This window comes from Myotis daubentonii, chromosome 10 (assembly GCF_963259705.1).
Source record: "Myotis daubentonii chromosome 10, mMyoDau2.1, whole genome shotgun sequence".
NCBI lineage: Eukaryota > Metazoa > Chordata > Mammalia > Chiroptera > Vespertilionidae > Myotis > Myotis daubentonii.
The window spans coordinates 60,199,603-60,222,084 of NC_081849.1; the positions used below are offsets into that span (position 1 = coordinate 60,199,603).

General features: G+C 39.0%; 1 protein-coding gene across 3 annotated transcripts in view; it reads left to right on the top strand.

Annotated features, from left to right (window-relative positions):
* ITGB8 (integrin subunit beta 8) overlaps window positions 1-22,482 on the top strand; it is an 89,630-nt gene that overhangs the window by 60,278 nt on the left and 6,870 nt on the right. For all 3 annotated transcript variants that reach the window (XM_059712506.1, XM_059712507.1, XM_059712508.1), the window contains 6 exons: window positions 266-361; window positions 4,053-4,142; window positions 7,590-7,724; window positions 13,848-14,253; window positions 17,307-17,532; window positions 19,992-20,098. In XM_059712506.1, the coding sequence (XP_059568489.1) occupies window positions 266-361; window positions 4,053-4,142; window positions 7,590-7,724; window positions 13,848-14,253; window positions 17,307-17,532; window positions 19,992-20,098 (1,060 nt within the window). The remainder of the gene's footprint in view (window positions 1-265; window positions 362-4,052; window positions 4,143-7,589; window positions 7,725-13,847; window positions 14,254-17,306; window positions 17,533-19,991; window positions 20,099-22,482) is intronic.

The following is a 22,482-nucleotide window of genomic DNA, read 5'->3' on the forward strand; positions in this document are numbered from 1 at the left end:
TGTGTACTATGTTAAATACATCCCCTTTCATTAGACAAATGCTATAAGCTTTCATGGAGCTTTTGTCTATAAAATATTCTTTAATACATTGATGTTGATTTTATTTCTTTAAACAATTTAAATGTCCCCAGTAAAACCATAACCCTTCCCAACAAAACACGTTTTTATGTCAGCCATGTGGTTTCCCTCCTAAGAAATGTTTGGATATGTGTGGGATCAAGCTACTAAAGTTCACTCCCTTCTTTATTTCATTGTCCATTAACAGGAACATCCCTCGCTAGGCCAACTCTCAGAAAAGTTAATAGACAACAACATTAATGTCATCTTTGCAGTTCAAGGAAAACAGTTCCATTGGTATAAGGTATGTTCATTCCCAAATACAAAAATTAAAATGTTTGCTTTGGTAATTGAAACTAGAATACTTCTTCAAACCCCAGATAAAAATTCTAGAGTTATTGTACTTTGTATAATCTAAATTGAATACTGTATTAACTAATGTATACGACACAGTGTCTTAAGTTAGCATGAAGTATAAATTTTCTCGATAGCAACTAGCATCAAGTGTGGGCACAGATACTTAATGTGGTACTGTGACAATAATGTAAAAATAGTTCACACTCCAACTACACCTTTTACATCTAGAGTCCTGCTTATGTGCTAGTTCTTTATAATAGACTAGAGGCCCAGTGCACGAATTCATGCACCAATGGGGTCCGTTGGCCTGGCCTGCGGGATCTGGCCAAAACCGGCTCTCCGACATCCCCTGAGGGGTCCCAGATTGCAAGAGGGCACAGGCTAGGCCAGCCGTGGGCAAACTACGGCCCACGCGCCAGATCTGGCCCGTTTGAAATGAATAAAACTAAAAAAAAAAAAAGACCGTACCCTTTTATATAATGATGTTTACTTTGAATTTATATTAGTTCACACAAACACTCCATCCATGCTTTTGTTCCAGCCCTCCGGTCCAGTTTAAGAACCCATTGTGGCCCTCAAGTCAAAAAGTTTGCCCACCCCTGGGCTAGGCCAACGGACCCACTGGTGCACGATCAGGGCCAGGGAGAGATGTGGGAGGTTGGCCAGCAAGGGAGGGACTGTGGGAGGGCTCCAGGGCATGTCTGGCCCATCTCACTCAGTCCCGATCTACTGGACCCCAGCAGCAAGCTAACCTACCAATCAGAGCATCTGCCCCCTGGTGGTCAGTGCACGTCATAGTGACTGGTCGACTGTCTGACCCCTGGTGGTCAGTGCACATCATAGTGAGCAGTTGAGCAGCCTTAGGATATCATTAGCATATTATACTTTGATTGGTTGAACAGACAACCGGACACTTAGCATACTGGGCTTTTATTATATAGGATTATGTTGGGGAATATCAGCTTGTCAATAGCAGCAGCTTACCTAGATTTGGTCAAGGTCATCCAAAAGAAAAAAAAAGAACAAGAGGAGCCATGGAAGTGGCTGACCAGCCAGAGCCTTCCCACATAAGAATAATCTTATGTCCAGAATCCTTCTGGCTAGGAGAGACCCACAAGCAGAATAGACATTTGGCAGATATGTCATTCTGGCAGCATCACGGGACCATCATCCCCCTCCACCAACACTATTCTTCTGTACCCTATTATAGCTTGCTTTTTGCAGTCTTAGTTTCTTTCTTCCAAGAAACCCTTTTTTTCTTCATTTCCATGATGCTGTTACACCCTAATTTTCATTGCACATGTCTGTTCTTGGATTTCCTTCATCTCCTTTGTCATCCTTGTGCTTCCTTACTCTTGATGCCTTTTACTTATTTTTTTAATACTTCAGATAAACTACATTTTAATTTGTCTTCAATATATACTTGAACCCATTTCCATTTGCATGAAGCTGGTGTTCCCTCCGTTAGCTTCCATAATACCTGGCTACTTATCATATTGACCATCTGAAAGCACTACTTTAATCATACTTTCTTTCCTTAGAAATCTATAGTGAAACTTCATTTAATTCACTATTTTCCCGAGTGTATATACCTAACCCACCTTTTAATGTAACAACCATTAACATCCACAGAAGTAGGACTCTTGCCCAAATCCAATGCCCAAACCACTTTATTAATGACAGTAACAGCTTCCACTTATTGAATACAGTGAGGCCTTGACTTACCAGTGTCCCGACTAACGAGTTTTTTGAGATACCAGCTGTCTCTCGGCTGATTTTCTGCATTGAGTTGACAGAGTAATTTGAGTTAATGAGCTCCTTAACGAGCTCGGTCTCTGAAGGAATTAAACTCGTAAGTCAAGGCCCCACTGTACTTATTATTGTCAGGCACCAAGTGTATTAATTCATTTAATATTCTTAACAACTCTTAATAATGAGGGTAATATAAATAATATGCCCAATTGTAAAGATGAGGGAACACATTTAGATTTATTTAAATCACAAGTGTGACCAAAGTGCTCCCCAAGGTAAAATATTCTCAGGATTCCCTCTGATATAAAGGAACAATTCTTTAATGTAGCATAACAGACCATCTGGTCCCTGCTTGCCTCTCTGGACTCATCCCCTACTATTTTTGTCTTACATCTGTCCCTCCAGCCATGCTTCTAATTTTCCTGTGCACACCATTCATCAAGCTCTATCATTTGTGCCAATGTTCTTACCTGGAAGCCCTTCTCCCTTGTTACTTGACTAAATCTTACTCATCCTTTAAGACACAGCTCATGTGTCACCTCCTCCAGGAAGCAGTCCCTGACAACCTTCAGCAACCCTCAAATGCTTCCTGTATATCCCTCCCATTAGGGTCTGTGCATTCCTTCTTTTGCTTCATGTGGACATGGTTTTGTGAAGTTGTTATTTATGTACCAGTGGGATCCTTAAGAATGGAAAGTAAGTGGCCTAGCAATTTAGCGTTTCCAAAGTGGTACACAATAGGTGCTCAACAAAGGTTTTACAAATGGATTTTAAAAATGTACAGGTAATACATTTTCCCTATTACCTACAATTCCAAGTTGTTAGTGTCTACGTAGTGGCTGGCATACAGCAGGAACTTAATACTTATGAATGACAAAAATGAGTGTATAAATGGATTTCAAGACTTTCCATAATCTGATTCCTTGTAGGTTAGTTATGCATCCTTCACTCTGATCAGACTGGTTTCTTCTCTGTTCTTATTTTATCTATAATTCAGATAAACCCTTAAGGCTTTGCTTTCTCACCAGGAATACGTAGAGTCTTCTCCATAATTATTCAGTAATTAAAAAGATCCATCAAGAACACCTACCACATGAAGCTTCCACTTGTAACTATTATTTTTTTCTCCAGTCTGGGCCAACACGTGATAAAGTTCATTCCATGAAACAGTCATTCTACAAAATGTTTATATATGTTACATAACAAAAGAATTTTGTAATTAAAGAAATGGTGGGAGCCCAGCTGGTGTGGCTCAGAGGTTGAATGTCAACCTATGAATCATGAGGTCACAGTTCGATTCCTGGTCAGGGCACATGCCCGGGTTGAGGGCTTGATCCCCTGAAGGGGGCATGTAAAGGCAGCTGATCAGTGATTTTTTTCTCATCATTGATATTTCTGTTTCTTTCTCTCCCTCTCAATTACTCTCTTAAATAAAAATATATATATATTTTAAAAGAAATGGTAGGAAATGCTGCACTAAATAATGCTAAATCATTTCTGAATTGCAGGACTTCTCTGAACCTTTAATTTGCAAATGTACATTTTGAGTCTCTAAGTGAAAGAAACCATGTGTAGAATTTGGCAAACTTACTTTCTCTTATGACCCTTTCATGTCTAAAATCTCTTGATACTATATTCCATGGAATATACTTTGAGAAATGCTGGCCTGTACTTTGATTGGATTTTAGGTCAGCATGTAATTTGCACATGCATACACACTCCTGCATATAAACATATACACACCATTTTCTTTTCTCATATTTTTTGACTCATGTAATGTCACTGCTCACTGGTAACTACAAGAATTTTTATACTTGTTGACTGCTAAACCATTGCTAAACCATTTATTAATTGCCATTAATAAATTTTATTGGTATATGTTCTAGGACCTTCTACCCCTCTTGCCTGGTACCATTGCTGGTGAAATAGAATCCAAGGCTGCAAACCTTAATAATTTGGTAGTAGAAGCCTATCAGGTATGTACATATATATTCCAAATAATTTTTAACCCCAGTTTCTATGACAAGGTACAAACTAGTGCCATATCATCTTGAAAGGCGTGGTAGGAAGAACATTACATTTAGAATTGAGAAGCTAATTCAGTCCTGGCTCTCCCACTGACAAGCCATGGAACCTTGGGGGAAAGTCACTTCAGCCTTATGTGCCTCAGTGTGTCTCACTGACAATAAATCCAGGTTGGGCTGCAGGAAATCTAAATTTCCTTCCAAATCAAACATTCAGTGAGTCAGCAAATCAGGACTATAGAATTCACTTTATTACCAAGATATTTCACAACTTCCTATATCATAAAGATAAAGTAAGAAATCCATACTGGTATTTAAAGTGGCAACCTGTCAGATAAAATGAAAACCTGGGATATAGAGATTACTAAGAGGGTTTCCTGGATCAATCACTTGATTGTCCAATCAGTTATTTTAGCAGTTTTATAAAACTAGTTTGAGCAAAAGAATCACCTTAGAAGATACTCTATTTTATTGACAGTTGTATGCTGTCCCCAGGCTGTGAAGAGTGGATGCCAAATGCCAAGATGTAAAGAAACATCTGCTCTTTCAACCTTTGTCATTCCTGAAAAGAATTTTCTGTTAGGATGTTGTTATAATAGTGACTGTTATTTTAATTCCACTAAGAACCAGTTACTTTTCACATGTGACCTCATTTAATCTGCACACCTGACATATAAGGCAGGGATGAGTATTCCCATGACGCATTTGTAGACCCCCAAAGAAGCTAAGCAAAGGTCAGACAACTAACAAGCAGAAGAAGCAGGAATAGAATCCAGGTCTTCCTTAACCCCAGACCCCAAGTGATGCCACCCATTTTGTTTTGTGTTCTTTTGTTTTAATTTTACATAGCATCCAAATACATGCTTTACTATACCTTAAATTCATGGACAATTAATAATGTCTCACTTCCCAAATTTCTCTGATTCCCTTTCTGACACAGTAGAGTTGAATAGCAGAAATAGTAGCCCAAGCATTGTGAGAAATCCCAGGCTTCTCTACTCATTTTCTCCATGCAACATCTGCCTTCAACTTGGGTACTGATGGGAAAGACAGAAAGTAGACACAGGATAGAAAATGAAGGACTTGTTTAAACTTCCTTTTTTTAAAAAAGAAAATTAATCTTTTGAAAAAAGTTTTTAAAGGAAAATAAATCCTGTGAGATTTTTTTTTTTACCAAAAAGCTGTTTGTATATCTGAAAATACACTGAATGAAGTAAGGAAGTATATTTTTAATTCTATTTCTTTCTCACTGTTACAAACGAACATTAGGACTGGCGGAGCTTCTTATCAAAAAAAATCAACTGTGTGTACAATTCATTCCCATCCATAGTTTGTTCTCAAGAATAATCAAAATAAGGAAGGAGTTCACAGTATTAGAAGCCACCCTAGTTTTTATAATATGAACCCACTTATTACCTCAAACAACTAATATAAATTGACAGACTTGCCTTGGTATCAGGCTGCACCAATGAAAAGGAAACAGCAGCATTTAGTTTTAGGTTTCTTATTTGCCTAGGGCAGGTATGTGAAGCCTTAAGCTAATTGCAGTTCTGATTAACCTTAAACAATGAAAAATACTAGTAAATCTAACAAAAACTTACTCTGGCTAAGTAATCTCCTTAAGTTGAAATTCTGTTATTATTTTATATATCTATATTTTCAAAATTCTTCTGAAATTTCATTTTGTTTTCACAGTCCAACAGAAACAACTCACAATTCATTGATGGAGAAAAGAATAAAAATATTTTCATTCTAACCTTTCACTTTTTGCACTTCATTTTTAAGAATTTTATAAAAGTACATACACATTTAGTACATGGTGAATGTACTAATTACATTTTATTTTTTTATCTTTTACATCAACACCATCAGTAGAATTAAAATGACATAAAAATCATAACTCTAAAAACAATAGTAATTTAGCTGAAATTAAGGGAAAATATATTGAATAAAACAATTATACATTACAAAAAACAGATTCTACCTCTGTACCTTTTAGTCATTAAAAGTGAAGCTTAAGCCTGTGTCTGGAGCTTAACTTCTAAATTCCAAAAGTGATCAACACTTTAGATATTTGTCTTCAACACCCTGCTTGAAACATTGGTATAACTAGTTCAAGGTTATAAGATACGCAGAATTTCAGCATATGAGGAATTTCCTTCTGACCTGTCAAATCATCACCATATCAACCCTATTTGTATACCATTAAAAGTTTTGGTTTGCCGAAATTGTTCAATTAAGTGATTATAATGAATGAGCTCTTTGGGAGATAAAAAATGTGGCTAATATAGTCTTACCTAACCCAAAATAAAATTTACTAATTTGAGGAAGTATCTTGTTTTAAAGAGTTACTACCATAATTCCATGATTAATTGTAATTAGCATACATGTTTTTATTGATTATACAATTGAAGAAAAATTACTCAAGTAAAAGAATTAGAAGACAGTAGAAATTATTTTATTTTCTTCATATCCATCCACTAACTCTTTCCTTAGGTCTATACATCATCTTTTTCCTTCCTTTTGTTTACAAGTATATGTTAAGGATTTTAGCATGTGTAGACTCTTAGTTTTATAAAGTGAAAATACATACAGATCTACAGTATATATTTAATGTAGTTAGAATTTTTGGAACTCAGAGATTGTAATGGAAGAAATTAGTGTGTGCTTGATACATTTACATAAATGGCATTACATAAATGATTTTTCAAAGTTTGCACAAATAAGTGGATGGTTTTCTGCTCAGTAAGGGGATCTAGTTCAGTATTAGGAATTGGAACAGATTTGATTGACACAAGCAAGCCTCAGGAACTTGGCAAAAATCCTAGGCCATTCATGGAGAACTTACTAATATAGGACCATATTGGGCAGGTAATTCTTTTGCCTATTGTATAGAAATTGCCTCCCAAAAATTTCTTTTCAATTTTGTATTAATAAGGCATTTTAGCCTTCATGATAATCTCAAGTATTTGAAACTGAAATGTTTCTTGAACAGTTGTAAAGGTCAGAAGCATGTTTCAGATTTTAAGCTGTCAAGATTTACCCTCTTTGATGGTATGTGTTCTCAATGTTTTATTTAAATTTTATTACATAATATAAATATTATTGGATTAAATGATTATTTTTGTAACAGACTGAGTAAGATTTATCTTTGAAGTTATCAAAATGAAAGAAATGCATGGAAACATACTTAAAATAGAGCAATTAAATGCAGATAGTTTAATCTTCAGTATTTCTTACATATTTCAAATATAGTTGGGTTGTTATGTGGAAATGATGTTTTTATTCATCCTTTAATAGAGACAGAATCTTAAGTTAAATCTAGAATGACAATAAAACTGTTAGTTGCTTACATTTGATAATGCTATAGTATAAAATTTAAAAATGATGTCTCTGCAGAAACTTATTTCAGAAGTGAAAGTTCAGGTGGAAAACCAGGTAAAAGGCATCTATTTAAACATTACCGCGATCTGTCCAGACGGGACCAGAAGGCGAGGCACAGAAGGATGCAGAAATGTAACGAGCAATGACGAAGTATGTGGGTGCGCGTTTTCCCTATTTCAAGTAAACTAAGCTGTTTGGTATGCTTCCTCACAGAAAATCAAAACATCCTGAAAACTTACTTGCCTCTGACACCAAGGATCTTATTTAGACTTCAAAGTAACTTTTATTGTCTCTTTGCAAAGTTCCTACTGGTTTTAACTTTATTGACTGTTCCCTCAAACTCTCAAGTTAAGTATATATTATATTAAATACTTATTCAATGACAATATCTTTACATCTAGGTGTCACAGCCATTAAATATTGGGAAATCACAGCTCCACACATAAGTAGTGTCTGCACTTATGATGATGACAATAATTTTTTTGGTTTCAAATCTGAAAATTCTCAGAGCAAATGTGAAACTGAAGGTGAATAAGCCACAGAAAAGAATGGGAGTTATGGAGCAGTTGATAAAGACTAAGAATTCCAAAATCTTTCACTTTGTTATTGTGATTATTTCATTTTGTGATATAATAATAAAAGGGAAATATGCTAATTAGACCAGACATTATTCTGATGTCCTTCCTGACAAAGCCAGGGCCAGGGGGAAGCCAGCCCGGGTCCCAGGTGCTGGAGGAAAGCCGGTGCCGGCAGCCAGGGGAAGGAAGGCCTACTCTTACACGAATTTTCATGCATCGGGCCTCTAGTACACTCATATGATCTAGGAGGAGGTAGGGAAATTTGTTAGAACAATAAAAAAGAAGTGTCATCATTTAACTAAGAAAGGATGAAATGTAGAAAAGAGAGGCCCAGATTAAGGTAGCATCAGGAAACAGGACCAGAGGAGATAGAGATTCTCTAGTGACCAGCACAATAGAGAGTAAACACACCAAACCATGCTTTTAAAGGGAATTATTCTTGGATGAAGTGATTTCCAGTGAGTCATTTACCTCTTGAGCCATCAGTTGCCTCATATTTAAATGAATAGCTTGGACTAGGAGATTTATAATTCCCTTTGCTTCCATTTCTAATGCTGTTTGATGTTATTAATTATTTTAATTCGTTCTCCTCACTTTCAGTAAACAATACAAACAGTTTGACACTTAGGAAGAGTTATATGACCTTTTTATTATATAAACCCTACATTTTGCTCTAATATTAATACCAGCAGTAACTATATTATTGTACATATCTATTAATCCTTAACATTCTTAAAGACAAAAAATTTGTCAAGTACAACACCAACTGCATTGACTTTAATGTTATGAGACTGATTCTGATTTCAATTCATCTATACTAATAAAAGAGAAAAATGGTAATTGGCGTACGACGATACCCTTTTCATTGGCTAATCAGGGCTATATGCAAATTAACTGCCAACTAAGATTGGCAGTTAACTACCAACAAGATGGCGGTTAATTTGCATATGTAGGCACAATGCAGGGAGGTGAAAGGGAAAGCAGGAAGAAGCCCCCTGCCACTGACAGTGATCAGAAACCCAGGGGGGAGCTAAGAGCTGGGGGGCAGGGCAAAGGCGGCCCTGGGGCCGCCTTTGCCCTGCCCCCCAGCCATGATTGGAGAATCAGGCGCCTTTTCCGCCCTGGCCAGTGATAGCAGGAAGTAGGGGTGGAGCCAGCGATGGGAGCTGGGCACGGTCGAAGCTGACAGTCCCAGGAGCTAGGGGTCCCTTGCCTGGGCCTAAAGTGAAGCCCACGATCGCAGGGCCGCTGCAGCTGCAGGTCCCCGCTGTCTGGGCCGGACACTTCAGCCAGAGGCTTCCTGCAGGGGCAGGGGCGGAGCCCGCGCGATCGCGGCACCCCCCGCTGCCACTGCAGGTCCCCGCTGCCTGGGCCGGATGCCTAGGCCAGAGGCGTCAGGCCTGGGCAAGGGGCCGATCCTGCGATTGGAGGGTGATGGGGGTCAACGCCTGAGGGCTTCCCAGTATGAGAGGGGGGGCAGGCTAGGCTGAGGGTCACTCCCCCCCGCCACACACCCAGTGCACGAATTTCGTGCACCGGGCCCCTAGTATATATATAATATATAAGCCTAAATTTAGATATTTCATAGTATCATATATATTTGTGCTAGGCTTTTTGTTTGGGATATATAGAAATATCGATAGATAGCTAGATACCCATCTACCTATATTTATATCTTTATACTAGGGGCCCAGTGCACGAAATTCATGCACTGGGTGGCGGGGGGGGGAGTGTCCCTCAGCCCAGCCTGCCCCCTCTCACATACTGGGAGCCCTCAGGCGTTGACCCCCATCACCCTCCAATTGCAGGATCGGCCCCTTGCCCAGGCCTGATGCCTCGGACAGAGGCGTAGACCGCCATCACACTCCGATCGCCTGATCAGCCCCTTGCCCAGGCCTGACGCCTCTGCCAGAGGTGTCAGGCTTGGACAGGGGACCCCCATCTCCCCCCGATCACTGGCTCTGGCCCCCGCCCAGGCCTGAGGCCTCTGGCCCAGGAATCATGCCTGGGCAGGGGACCCCCATCTCCCTCTGATCGCTTGCTCCACCCCCCGCCCAAGCCTGACTCCTCTGACCCAGGCTTCAGTCCTGAGCAAGGGGGCCATCATATCCCCCCAATCCCCGGCTCCGCCCCCCACCCAGGCCTGATGCCTCGGCCAGAGGAGTTGACCCTCATCACCCACCGATCACCAATCACCGGATCAGCCCCTTGACCAGGCCTGAGGCCTCCGGCAGAGGTGTCAGGTCTGGGCAGGGGATCCCCAGCTCCCCGCGGTTGCAGGCTCCGCCCCTGCCCAGGCCTAATGCCTCTGGCCTAGGCGTCCGGCCTGGGCAGCGGGGACCCGCAGCTGCAGCGGCCCCGCGATCGTGGGCTCCGCTTTAGGCCCAGGCAAGGGACCCCTAGCTCCTGGGACAGCCAGCTTCGACCGTGCCTAGCTCCCATCACTGACTCCACCCCTACTTCGTGCTATCACTGGCCAGGGTGGCAAAGGCGCCTGATTCTCCGATCATGGCTGGGGGGCAGGGCAAAGGCGGCCCCAGGGCCGCCTTTGCCCTTCCCCCCGGCTCTTAGCTCCCCCCTAGGTTTCCGATCACTGTCAGTGGCAGGGGGCTTCTTCCTGCTTTCCCTTTTGCCTCCCTGCATTGTGCCTACATATGCAAATTAACCGCCATCTTGTTGGCAGTTAATTTGCATATAGCCCTGATTAGCCAATGAAAAGGGTAGTGTCGTACGCCAATTACCATTTTTCTCTTTTATTAGTGTAGATATATTTATCTCTATTCCAAACAAAAAGTCTAGTACAGATTATTTTTAAATTATAACAGATTTCAGTCTAACATGGAAAAAACCATATAATCTTATTTGTCAAAATACCTTAGATCATAAGGTGGGTTAACAAATATAAATAGACACATAAAACCAATTGTGTTCAAAAAATAAAAATAGATAAAAAGGAAAAATTTGACAAGAGAAAGAAATTCTGTAGTTTCATAAGGGAACCAATATCTCCCAGCCCAGATTCTTCTTTATGGACTAAACCTCTCCACTAAGCATAGATAAACACCGGGAAATTGCTGCTTCCCACAACAATTGATAAATGCATCAAAAACACAAGCTGGACTCATCCAGAACTACAGGAGAGCTGGCTGAGTGTAAATTCTACAACTAGAAGGAAAGAAAAGCACACTGAGAGCCAGAGGAGCTGCAGAGGTGGAGTGCAGAGGTACGGGGGCTCGCGCGTGCGGAAAGGGTCTGGCACCTGAGGACTCGGCTGTCTTTTTGAATCCGGAGGGAGACACAAGCTCCCCACGGCTCTGAAATCCGGTTCTGGGAAGTCTCTGGGGACCCAGGACTCATACCGGGAGAAACTGGTCTCTCTGGCAGCGGGCGAGCTTGAGGGCAGCTTTCCCTCAGAGGTGCTTGCAGCCATTGCCGGGACAACTGGGACTCGCGACTCCTTAGGGCGGGGCTGAGGCTCCACCATAGCTGCTTCCTCCGCCCCACCCAGGCTGCAGCAGAGGCTTTTGCATATGAATGCCCCGGCCATTTGCAACCTGTAACTACCTAACCGCAGCTGGGCCAGATAGACCCAGAGCTTCCAAGAGAAGGCCCAAGGCCCCACAGCGGCTTGCATTGCTACACAGCTGAGCCTCATCAGGGCGCTTCCAAACTCCGAAAAAAGGAAGGGGAATCTGCAGTTCTCTTCATAGCCTGCTGTGTAACATCAGGCAGAGGCTAAATTAGCACATCCTTAGATCCAAGAGCCACTGTACCCAGTGGTCAGAGGGGGACCATCCAGATCACAACTCCTCAGATCCATAAGGGACACACTCAGGGTGCAGTCTCAGTGAGCACCAAAGCCCCACTGAAGCAAGTCTTGCCCCAGAAGGGTGCCTTCAGCACAGAAGTTCTCCCACCATAGACACAGCTGATTCTCACTGCCAATTGCCCTGGAGGTCAATTCCTCCCAGTGAGCCTACAACAACCAAGGCATAGCTACAACAAGACTGTGCACAAAGCCCACAAGGGGGTGCACCAAGAGTGTCCACCTCAGGTAACTGGGGAGGCTGAGCCACTGGGCCCTACAAGACACCTAGCACACAAAGCCATTCTATCAACACAGGGAAGCAGCCAAAATGCGGAGACAAAGAAACAGGTCACAAATGGCAGAAACGGAGGAAAGCAAACGACTGGATATAGAGTTCAAGGCCACATTTATAAGGTTTTTCAAGAATTTTATGGAAACCGCGGATAAATTTAATGAGTCCCTCAATAAGTATAGTGAGACCATGGAGGACATGAAAAAGGACCAACTAGAAATTAAGCATACACTGACTGAAATAAAGAATAATTTACAGAGATCCAACAGCAGACAAGAGGATCCCAAGAATCAAGTCAAAGATTTGAAATACAAAGAAACAAAAAATACCCAACTGAAAAAGAAAAAAGAAAAGAGATTCCAAAAATATGAAGATAGTGTAAGGAGCCTCTGGGACAACTTCAAGCGTACCAACATCAGAATTATAGGGGTACCAGAAGAAGAGAGAGGGCAAGATATTGAAAACCTATTTGAAGAAATAATGACAGAAAACTTCCCCCACCTGGTGAAAGAAATAGACTTACAAGTCCAGGAAGCACAGAGAACCCCAAACAAAAGGAATCCAAAGAGGACCACACCAAGACACATCATAATTAAAATGCCAAGAGCAAAAGACAAAGAGAGAATCTTAAAAGCAGCAAGAGAAAGACAGTCAGTTACCTACAAGGGAGTACCCATACGACTGTCAGCTGATTTCTCAACAGAAACCATGCAGGCCAGAAGAGAGTGGCAAGAAATATTCAAAGTGATGAATAGCAAGAACCTGCAACCAAGATTACTTTATCCAGCAAAGCTATCATTCAGAATAGAAGGTCAGATAAAGAGCTTCACGGATAAGAAAAAGCTAAAGGAGTTCATCACCACCAAACCAGCATTATATGAAATGCTGAAAGGTATTCTTTAAGAAGAGGAAGAAGAAAAAGGAACTCTTACCATTTGCCACAGCATGGATGGAACTGGAGAGCGGATAAATACCACATGATCTCACTCATTTGTGGAATATAATGAACAACATAAACTGATGAACAAGGACTGATCCAGAGACGGAGAGGCATTGATTGGACTGTTGGGCTTTGGAGGGAGGGTAGGGGAGGGTGGTGGAAAGGGGGAAAGATCAACCAAAGGACTTACATGCAGGCATATAGGCCTAACCAATGGACATGGACAACGGGGGGGGGGGTGAGGGCACGAGCGGGGGGGGGGGGTAGAGGGTAACGTGGGGACAAGGACACATATGTAATATCTTAATCAATAAAAATATATTTAAAAAAAAAAAAAAAACCTCTCCACTAAGACAAATGTATCACCTTGCATTGATATCTGAAGTACTGAGAGTAAGAGTCCTGGATATTTTTTCCTTGACTAAATCAGAGAAAGTAGCAATTAATGCATCCTTTAACTCTCTAGTTCATTAATTAGGAAACAAGTAAAATTAAAGAGGGATATTACATCTATGTATGAAAGAGTGCATGTGCAATTTATAAATATTAATTTCTGTAAGATGGAATGTTGATTCAAAATATCATTAACAGATATAATATTGGTAATAAAAATAATCAAAACATATATTTTTCTCTTGCCCTACCCCAAATTTAGGTTCTTTTCAATGTAACAGTTACAATGAAAAAATGTGATGTCACAGGAGGAAAAAGCTATGCAATAATCAAACCTATTGGTTTCAATGAAACCACTAAAATTCATATACACAGAAACTGTAGCTGTCAGTGTGATGAAATCAGAGGACCTAAAAGAAAGTGTGTAGATGAAACTTTACTAGACTCCAAGTGTTTCCAGTGTGATGAGAATAAATGTCATTTTGATGAAGATCAAGTCCCTTCTGAGAGCTGCAAGTCACACAAGGATCAACCTTTTTGCAGCGGTCGAGGAGTTTGTATTTGTGGGAAATGTTTGTGTCATAAAACTAAGCTTGGAAAAGTATATGGAAAATACTGTGAAAAGGATGATTTCTCTTGTCCATATCACCAAGGAAATCTGTGTGCTGGTGAGTATAAATATATAAATATACATGCAGTTTTCACTAGTCACTATTAAATTAGCATATAAGTTAAAGTATCTTTAAATCACAGCTTTATAATTACTAACCCTGAATCTGAATTTAATTTTTTAAAGTTTCAGAGTCTGTGAAATTAAGGCATGGCAACAAATTTATATCACATGATTCTGATATTTATATCTTAAATAATTGTATGCAGTAAGTAGTTAAAAATAAAAAAACAAAAATGAGTTGTTATTCTCAAGTATGACTTGCCCTTGTGAAGATATATGCCAGAAAAGGAAATTACAGATGATGTCTGAGAGGCTTTCTATAATCAGGGTATTCTTCTAGGAGGATCTGATTCATTCTTATAAGTGGTCACTCCCTCTAGATTGCTCAGAGTATAGTGAGCTATAAAAATACACTTTTCATTCATTGGAAAATGCTTAATGCATTATTATAGGTGATATTGAAAAGTTGTAGTTATTTAAAACTCTCCAGTTTATTTTTGGAACAATACCAGACACAAAATTGTCAAAAGACAGCATTCTTCAAGAAAATAGTGCTTTCATTTCATTAGTAATCTAGAAGAGTAGTCCCAGAGGCCCCTACAGACCAAATTTTAAAACAGAAACCTAAGTACTTTCTGGCTAATTCAGTTTACTGCCATCTAGAGGTTAGAGTCCAGAAAATCTGCAGCACTTAAAAATTAATACAAATCACTTGTTTTTCAATGAATTAATTTTTCTGTGACAGTGCACTAAATCCACTTATTGTTAAAATGCCTTTTTAGTATTTGCATTTTGGTAAACAAACATTAATTAAATTATTGATAAATATTTCATTGTCATAAGCATATGGAAAGTAAAAAAGCTATACAAATAAATTTTTTGGGTGTAAGTAAAATTTTGCCCTATATCACATAAATATGCAATGGCATATTGCCTTTTTATTCTATTACATACACAAAATATTTTATATTTTAAACATGTGTTCAGCTTAACCTGCTATCATAGGTAAAATGGATTATAGATGACTTTAGAACAAAGCAGTAATTATCTGCTAATTTCTTAGAGCTAATCCTGTTTGGGAGAGGGAAGAGAAAGAATCTGAGATCCTTTCCCACAGCTGTCGATATCTCAAAGTAGTTTGAAATGCATTGAAAATCCCAGCCTCTGTTTACAATAAAACTAGTGGCCTGGTGCACGAATTCATGCACATTGAAAGGAAATTAGAAGAAATATTTTAATATCACTATTCACCTTTTCTCTATAATAGAAGTGTCAACCAAATTTATGATTGACACTGGCAGACTGAAACACACGCAGGCTATCGGTGCCAGCAAGAGGTTTATATTTATCGCACATCATATCGCGAGTCAACTTAGCCATATATATATTTCTTAATTAGACCTGCTTTCTGATGTAACTAAACTTTTTCCAGCCCAGTGAAGCACCCCAACTTCTCTTTCAAGTAATTATCAGCAACACAGCAGTAAGTATCAACACCAAGCAGATTATTATTGTAGATCACACAGGGAGAACAAAGGGTAAAATATTTAACTGCAGTAGTGTTTGACTATATTCTGTACAGTGAGAAAACCTGAAGTCATTTTCAAGGTCCAGCAGTTCTTACTTCTTTTCAGTCAGGTCGAGTTTCTAAGCTTTCTAAACCTCTTATCTACTCCAGGACTTCTGTGAGGATCAAATGAGATGAGTCACTGGAAAACGCTTCACATACATTTGGTTAAAGTGTGAAATGTTTCAAACTGGCTATAAAATCTGGGCTGAAGGAACTTCAAGGAGGCTAGTTGTCACTAGGGAGAGGAAGCCAGGCATTGCTAAGTGACGTCATTACCTGGGCAGACACTTAGCATATTAGCCTTTTATATATATAGATACCAAAAATTAATTTACTGGCGCTCTTCTATATGACTATGATACTACTGACACACAGGCAGCTGAGAGTCTGCTTTGAATTATTTGTATATAAACTGTAAGTGCAAACTGTAGGCTGACAAGCATTTTCTTCACTAGTTTCCTTTGAGAATAAAAACACATGTTCATAGGTCGGCTGCCTAGGATCAGTGGTGCAGCCTGCTTACAGGGAACAGGGTCTGGCAGGCATTTGTTTGGTCTGAACCTCATTAGTTTTATGCCTAGCAAATTTAGCCAATCCAACAGTAAACTCTATGTAACAGTTACCTTGTTAAGTGCTCTGCAATAGAGGGAGGGAGGCAGGGAGGGAGGCAGAGAGGGGGGCAGGTAGGGAGGGAGAGATGAAGGGTGAAAGAGAGAGGTAGGGAGGAGCCTGTGGCTAAATAAGACCGAGAAACACTATGTAATTCTATAAAATGTATCCCCTCTTGAAGACTTCTAGTTCACATTAGCATATTAAATCTTGGATACTTCTGCAGTCTAAAATGCATTAACTACATATAACTAGTGTTTTTCCTTATTTGTTGGCATAAATGCCCCAACCCCAACAAACATACACATCTACCACCTTGCTTTCTTTCAATACCCCATAATAATAGTGCACAGCATACTTTTGATGGTCCCTGCCAACTGAACTCCTGAAGACGTGAAATGATTAGTTTGGCTTCTCTAGAAATCTTATCTTTAAACTTCCAGAACTGAAGCACTAGAAGGTTTGCCTCAGGCCCTTGGCAATAAGGAGAGACAAAGAGAATAAATTATGGAAGCTATTAATCAAATACCCCTGTTTTCAAGTCAGGCAATTAACATTACTTAAGTCTTGGTAGCTTAGTTATATTTGTGTTTTTAATTTAAAACTGAATATACAGTGACTTTCAAGTAGTTGGGCAGACTTCACAATTGTCAGCACAATAAAATAGCATCAGGAGATTACACTATAACAGCTTTGGAAGTAGACACTACATCCTGGCATTGTTTATGTCAGACAAGTAGAAAATGATGTTGTTTGCACTCACTTCACTGTCAGTGTGTTTCCATGGAAAAGGGAGGGGAATTCACATTTGGAAAAGCTTCACAAAGTCGGTGGCCCCAATAACTTAGGTCCTGTGGTGTCTGTTGCAGGGCACGGAGAATGTGAAGCAGGCAGATGCCAGTGCTTCAGCGGCTGGGAAGGAGATCGGTGCCAGTGCCCATCAACATCAGCCCAGCACTGCGTCAATCCAAAGGGCCAAGTGTGCAGTGGAAGAGGCACGTGTGTATGTGGCAGGTGCGAGTGCACTGATCCTAGAAGCTTCGGCCGCTTCTGTGAACACTGCCCCACGTGTCACACAGGCTGCAATGAAAACTGGTATGTGTTCTCTGACTCCAAACATGCATAAAGCAGTACTCCATTACAGCTATGCTTGTCCTTTTTAATTCTGCCTTTCATAACCCTAGAAGTGCTGCATCTTCTCCTCCAAATTAATTACCATCATGCTAAAAGAGAACTGAGTGGGGGATTTGGGAATTTTAAGACTTAGATTCCAATTTTTGGCCACTAGATAGCTGTGGAGTATAAGAATTTAACAAGGCATTCACTGCCTTCAACTTTGATAATAAGGTGGAGTTTTTTAAGAATAATATTCAGTATTTATAGCAGTTCATTGGTTTCCCTCCAACTTTTTAGATATATAATTGGCAAATAACCTTATGCAAGTTTAAGGTTTATAATGTGATGACTTAGGGGTTGCTTGCTTCCCAGCTTGCTATTAATTAGCTGTTTGATCTAGGGCAAGTTGTTGAAATTCTCTGTGAATTTTCTGAGGATAGTCTCTGTCAATATTCCTGATATCAGAAATGAGAATAATAATAATACCTTGCTATAGTTCTATGAAAGAATTAAATTAGATGATTCATATAAAAAATCTTTGTACTTATACACAGTTATCATAGAAAAATGTTAGATAGTATTATTGAATGATGGTGGTTATGAAGCACTAAATAAATAAATGATGGATAAATGAAAGGTGATATATTAAATAAAGATAGCATTATTATTTTGTGCCAATAATTAATTTCCCAATAACAGTTTGAGCCCTGTTCAAACAAAAGCCACTACTCTAAACATCACAGTGCCTTCCAATTTGTTTTATTCAAATTTTTATAACCTCCACTTTCTTGAATAGTACAAGTAAAATTTTTTAAAGAATGCATAGCAAATTATGTCTCTCTCTTAGAAATGCATTTCCTACACATAATGATGGAATTAATTCTAAAGAACTAAACAAAAATTTGAACTGTGTATTTATTGCTAAACTTTTCTATTAGTGTCTAATATTCATCTTCTAAAACATCTATGCTAGTTTGTGTGTGTGTGTGTGTGTGTGTGTGTGTGTTAAGAGTATTCATTTCCTATAGATTTTCTTCTCAAGATGGAAAAGTCATTTTATAAATATTTTTCAATTACAGTTTACATTTAATATTGTTTTGTATTGGTTTCAGGTCTACAACATAGTGGTTAGACAATCATATACTTTACAAAATGTTCCTCCCTGATATTTCCAGCACCTACCTGGCACCATACAGTTATTATAATATTATTAACTACAACCCTAGGCTGTATTTTATATCCCCATAACTGTTTTGTCATGACCAATTTGTACTTCTTAACCCCTTCATTTTTTTTTACCTAGTCCTGCAACTCCTCTCTGGCAACTATCAGTCTGTTCTCTGTATCCATGGGTCTGCTTCTACTTTGTTCATTTGTTTTGTTCTTTAGATCCCACATATAAGTAAAATCATATGGTATTTGTCTTTCTCTGACCAATTTATTTCACTTAGCATAATACCCTCTAGGTCAGAAATCTGTTGTATTTTTATACCAATAATGAACTGTCAGAAAGGGAAACTTAAAAAAGCTCCATTTACAATTGCATCAAAAAATAAAATAAAATACCTAGGGATAAATTTAACCAAGAAGATAAAAGACCTGTACTAAGAAAATTGTAAGGCACTCCAGAAAGAAACTGAAGAAGATACAAATAAATGGAAGCATATACCCTGCTCATGGATAGGAAGAATTAACATCATTAAAATGTCTGTATTACCCAAAGCAATCTACAGATGCAATGTGATTCCTATCAAAATACCAAAGTTCGTTTTTCACAGAACAAGAACAAATAATCTAAAAGTTTATATGAAACCACAAAAGATCCCAAGTTGCCACAGCAATCTTGAGAAAGAAGAACAAGTTTTGAGGTATCATGCTACCTGATATCAAACTATTATATAAGGCTATAGTAATCAAAACATCATGGTATTGACATAAAAACAGACACACAGAACAATGGAACAGAATAAAGAGCCCAAAAATAAACCCACACTTATATGGCCAATTAATATATGACAAAGGAGGCAAGAGCATACAATGAAGTAAATACAGTCTACTCAATAAATGGTGCTGGGAAAATTGGACAGATACATGCAAAAAAATGAAACTAGGCCACCTTCTCACACCATATACAAGAATAAGCACAAAATGGATTAAAGGCTTAAATGTAGGATTTGAAACCCTAAATATCCTAGAAGTAAAAATAGGCAGAAAAATCATTATTTTGATTTTATACATTAAACTATTTTAAGTGGTTAGAAAGTAACTTTGCCATGGTATTAAATTCAGCCAAAATTACAAATAAGTGTCATAGCTTTTTTTCCCAGTTTTACAAGACTGCTGTCCTAAAGCAGTATCTTAATTTATTTCTTGTAGAAAATACTACAGTCTACCACCTTTTAAAGATTATATGTTTCCATTTCTGTTTCCCCTTACAGGAATTGTGTGCAATGCCTTCACCCCCACAATCTGTCTCAAGCTATACTTGATCGGTGTAAATCCTCATGTGCTCTCATGCAACAGCATTATGTGGACCAAACATCAGGTAAGCCAAAGCTTAGTAAGCAAAGCACCAAGAAAGCATCGAATCATGTTCCCCAAAAGGGTCCATAGCAACCATCCTAAAGAATGGACTAACTGCTTCAATGTTTTCAATATCTCAGAGATGGTACTCAATAAAATTAGCTTAGTGTGTCTGCCACGGCTGGCTGAACTGTTAGATCCCCCTTCTTAACTACCCAGGTAAGTTCCCATGCTGTGCATCTTCATGGAAGTACACCGAACATATTTTCTAGAGAGGCCTCAGTGAACCAAGGAGTTTCCTATGTGGAGTCAATGTCACCCTTAGAGACAGTATCTATGGAGCCATAATTATTTTTCATAAGCCAAACTTGCTTCCAGTTATAACCTTCCTCGTGTCAAACTAACATTTGCATGTTTCTGGTGAAGCCAAAAAATTCAAAGTAAAAAAAAAAAAAAATTCAAAGTAGCAATGACCTGCTTTTGTAAAGTGCATAAGTTCAAAAGGGCTATTCCTTCCTGATACTTTTCATTATGATATAAATAAAAGTTAGCGTGAATGATTATAAAGGTGACACAATGGAAAGGGTATGGAACTTTTAGTCTGAAGACCTTGGCTTAAGCCATGTCCCTTGACATAGTAGTTAAGAAATATCAGTGTCTTACAATATTTCCCTATGCCTTAGTTTTTTTCATCTGTAAAATGGAGATAGTAATACCAATCTCAGAGTAGTGTAAGATTAAATGAGCTAGTGAACATGAAAGAATTATGTAAATTAAAAGATTACACATAATAAAATTATGACTTCACTGAAAACATTCTTAACTGCTACTATAATCTCTCTTAATCTGTAAGAATAATCGCAGCTCTTACAGAGAGCGTACAACATAATAAACTTTCTCGAGTTTTGCTTCTCTCCCATCCATACTGATTTTAGCCCATACTGAATTTGGCTCTGAAAAGAGTCCATGTGCTGCCAGCTGGGGCTGTAGCAATCACTCCCAAAAGCCAAGTGCCTTTTCTAATAAATGGAGCCCTTACTGTCAACATGTCATTTATTATGTTAAGTAAACAGACCTACTGTGACCTAAGTGTGGTTACAAAAAGTATTCCATTAAAGCTCCTTAGAAAAAGCCCTTACTTGACCTAAACTAAGATGATAGTCATGGCCATGGCTTAATGTTTGCTGATCCAAAATGACATTTAAAAAATGCACGCAGATTTGGGCCCTGAAAATGTCATGTATCCTAACCCATTATAAACATTTGTAAAATGTATGGGTAGCTAGGGGAATCCCCTCCCCTTCACAACTCTTGTGCAAGGAGAGAGAAAGGGCATGTGTTAGCCACCTCTATTATCTATTCATTCAATCACACTTAAAGAGTGTTCTTTGGTCTTTCTAGTTAAGCTTCTACTAGGCGAGAAGCCAGTAAGTGGGATCAAGCCACATGTCCCCTATAAGGATATTAGCTGATTGAGTAGCTCTGAGTCAGCTAGGGGAAATGACAGTCTGCCAGGATGGAAGGCATGCATGTCACAAACAGGTCACGGTGAAAAACTCCAAGGGCATCACTGTTGAATAGAGCATCCTGGATTCGCAGTGTGTGAAACAAAGGAAAATTTGCATTTTGTGTTTGGTGCTTCTATTCCAATTAGTAGTCCTCCAGCCTCTCTTTAACCTTTCTTTCAAGGAAATCTTATCATTGACCAAAAGAAAACTGCGCTCTGTCTTCCCATTTGGAGAGGAGCCCTTGCTCTTGTTACTGAGCTCTTGGCTTATTCAAGAGCACGCTTGGTCATCCTTGAGAATTCAGTCATAGATCACCCAATAGTGGGTGATCTCTTTTCTAAGTCTTGACAGGTCCCCTCCTGAAAGGCCCTCTCAGGGAGACCTTCAGACGTTTAGGTGAAGTCCCCAAAGTCTAAAGAAGAGGCAAAAACACATGGCTCTTTAGTCCAGGAGGTAATTTTTTGAGTCTGTGACAGCTGGTAAGTTCTGTGGAATACTGACATATTGTGCAACCATGTTCCTCTTAGATTTGGATAATACCTCTGGCAGCCACAGAGTCTTAGACTTTCCAACTAGAGTTTGCCAAAAGTCTAGTGCTAAAACAGAGACCTAGCATGCTCCTCCTCTGAATGAGGAATATCCTTTTCTAGCTAGTAATTACTTACTCTTAAAACACTACAAGTGGAATATTTAGATGCAAAACTTGATTAACAGACAAGTAAAAAAAGAAAGAAAAAGAAAAATTGAGGAAAGAGATTTTGTGTATTGTCCTGAACTGGACACTCTTATTTCCTGGAGAATCTATGTGTAATAATCATGAAAAGTGACACTGCAATTTCAAAGGAAATATTTATTCATCTGTTAGAGTAGTACTGATTTTAGCTTCTGCAGATGTTTA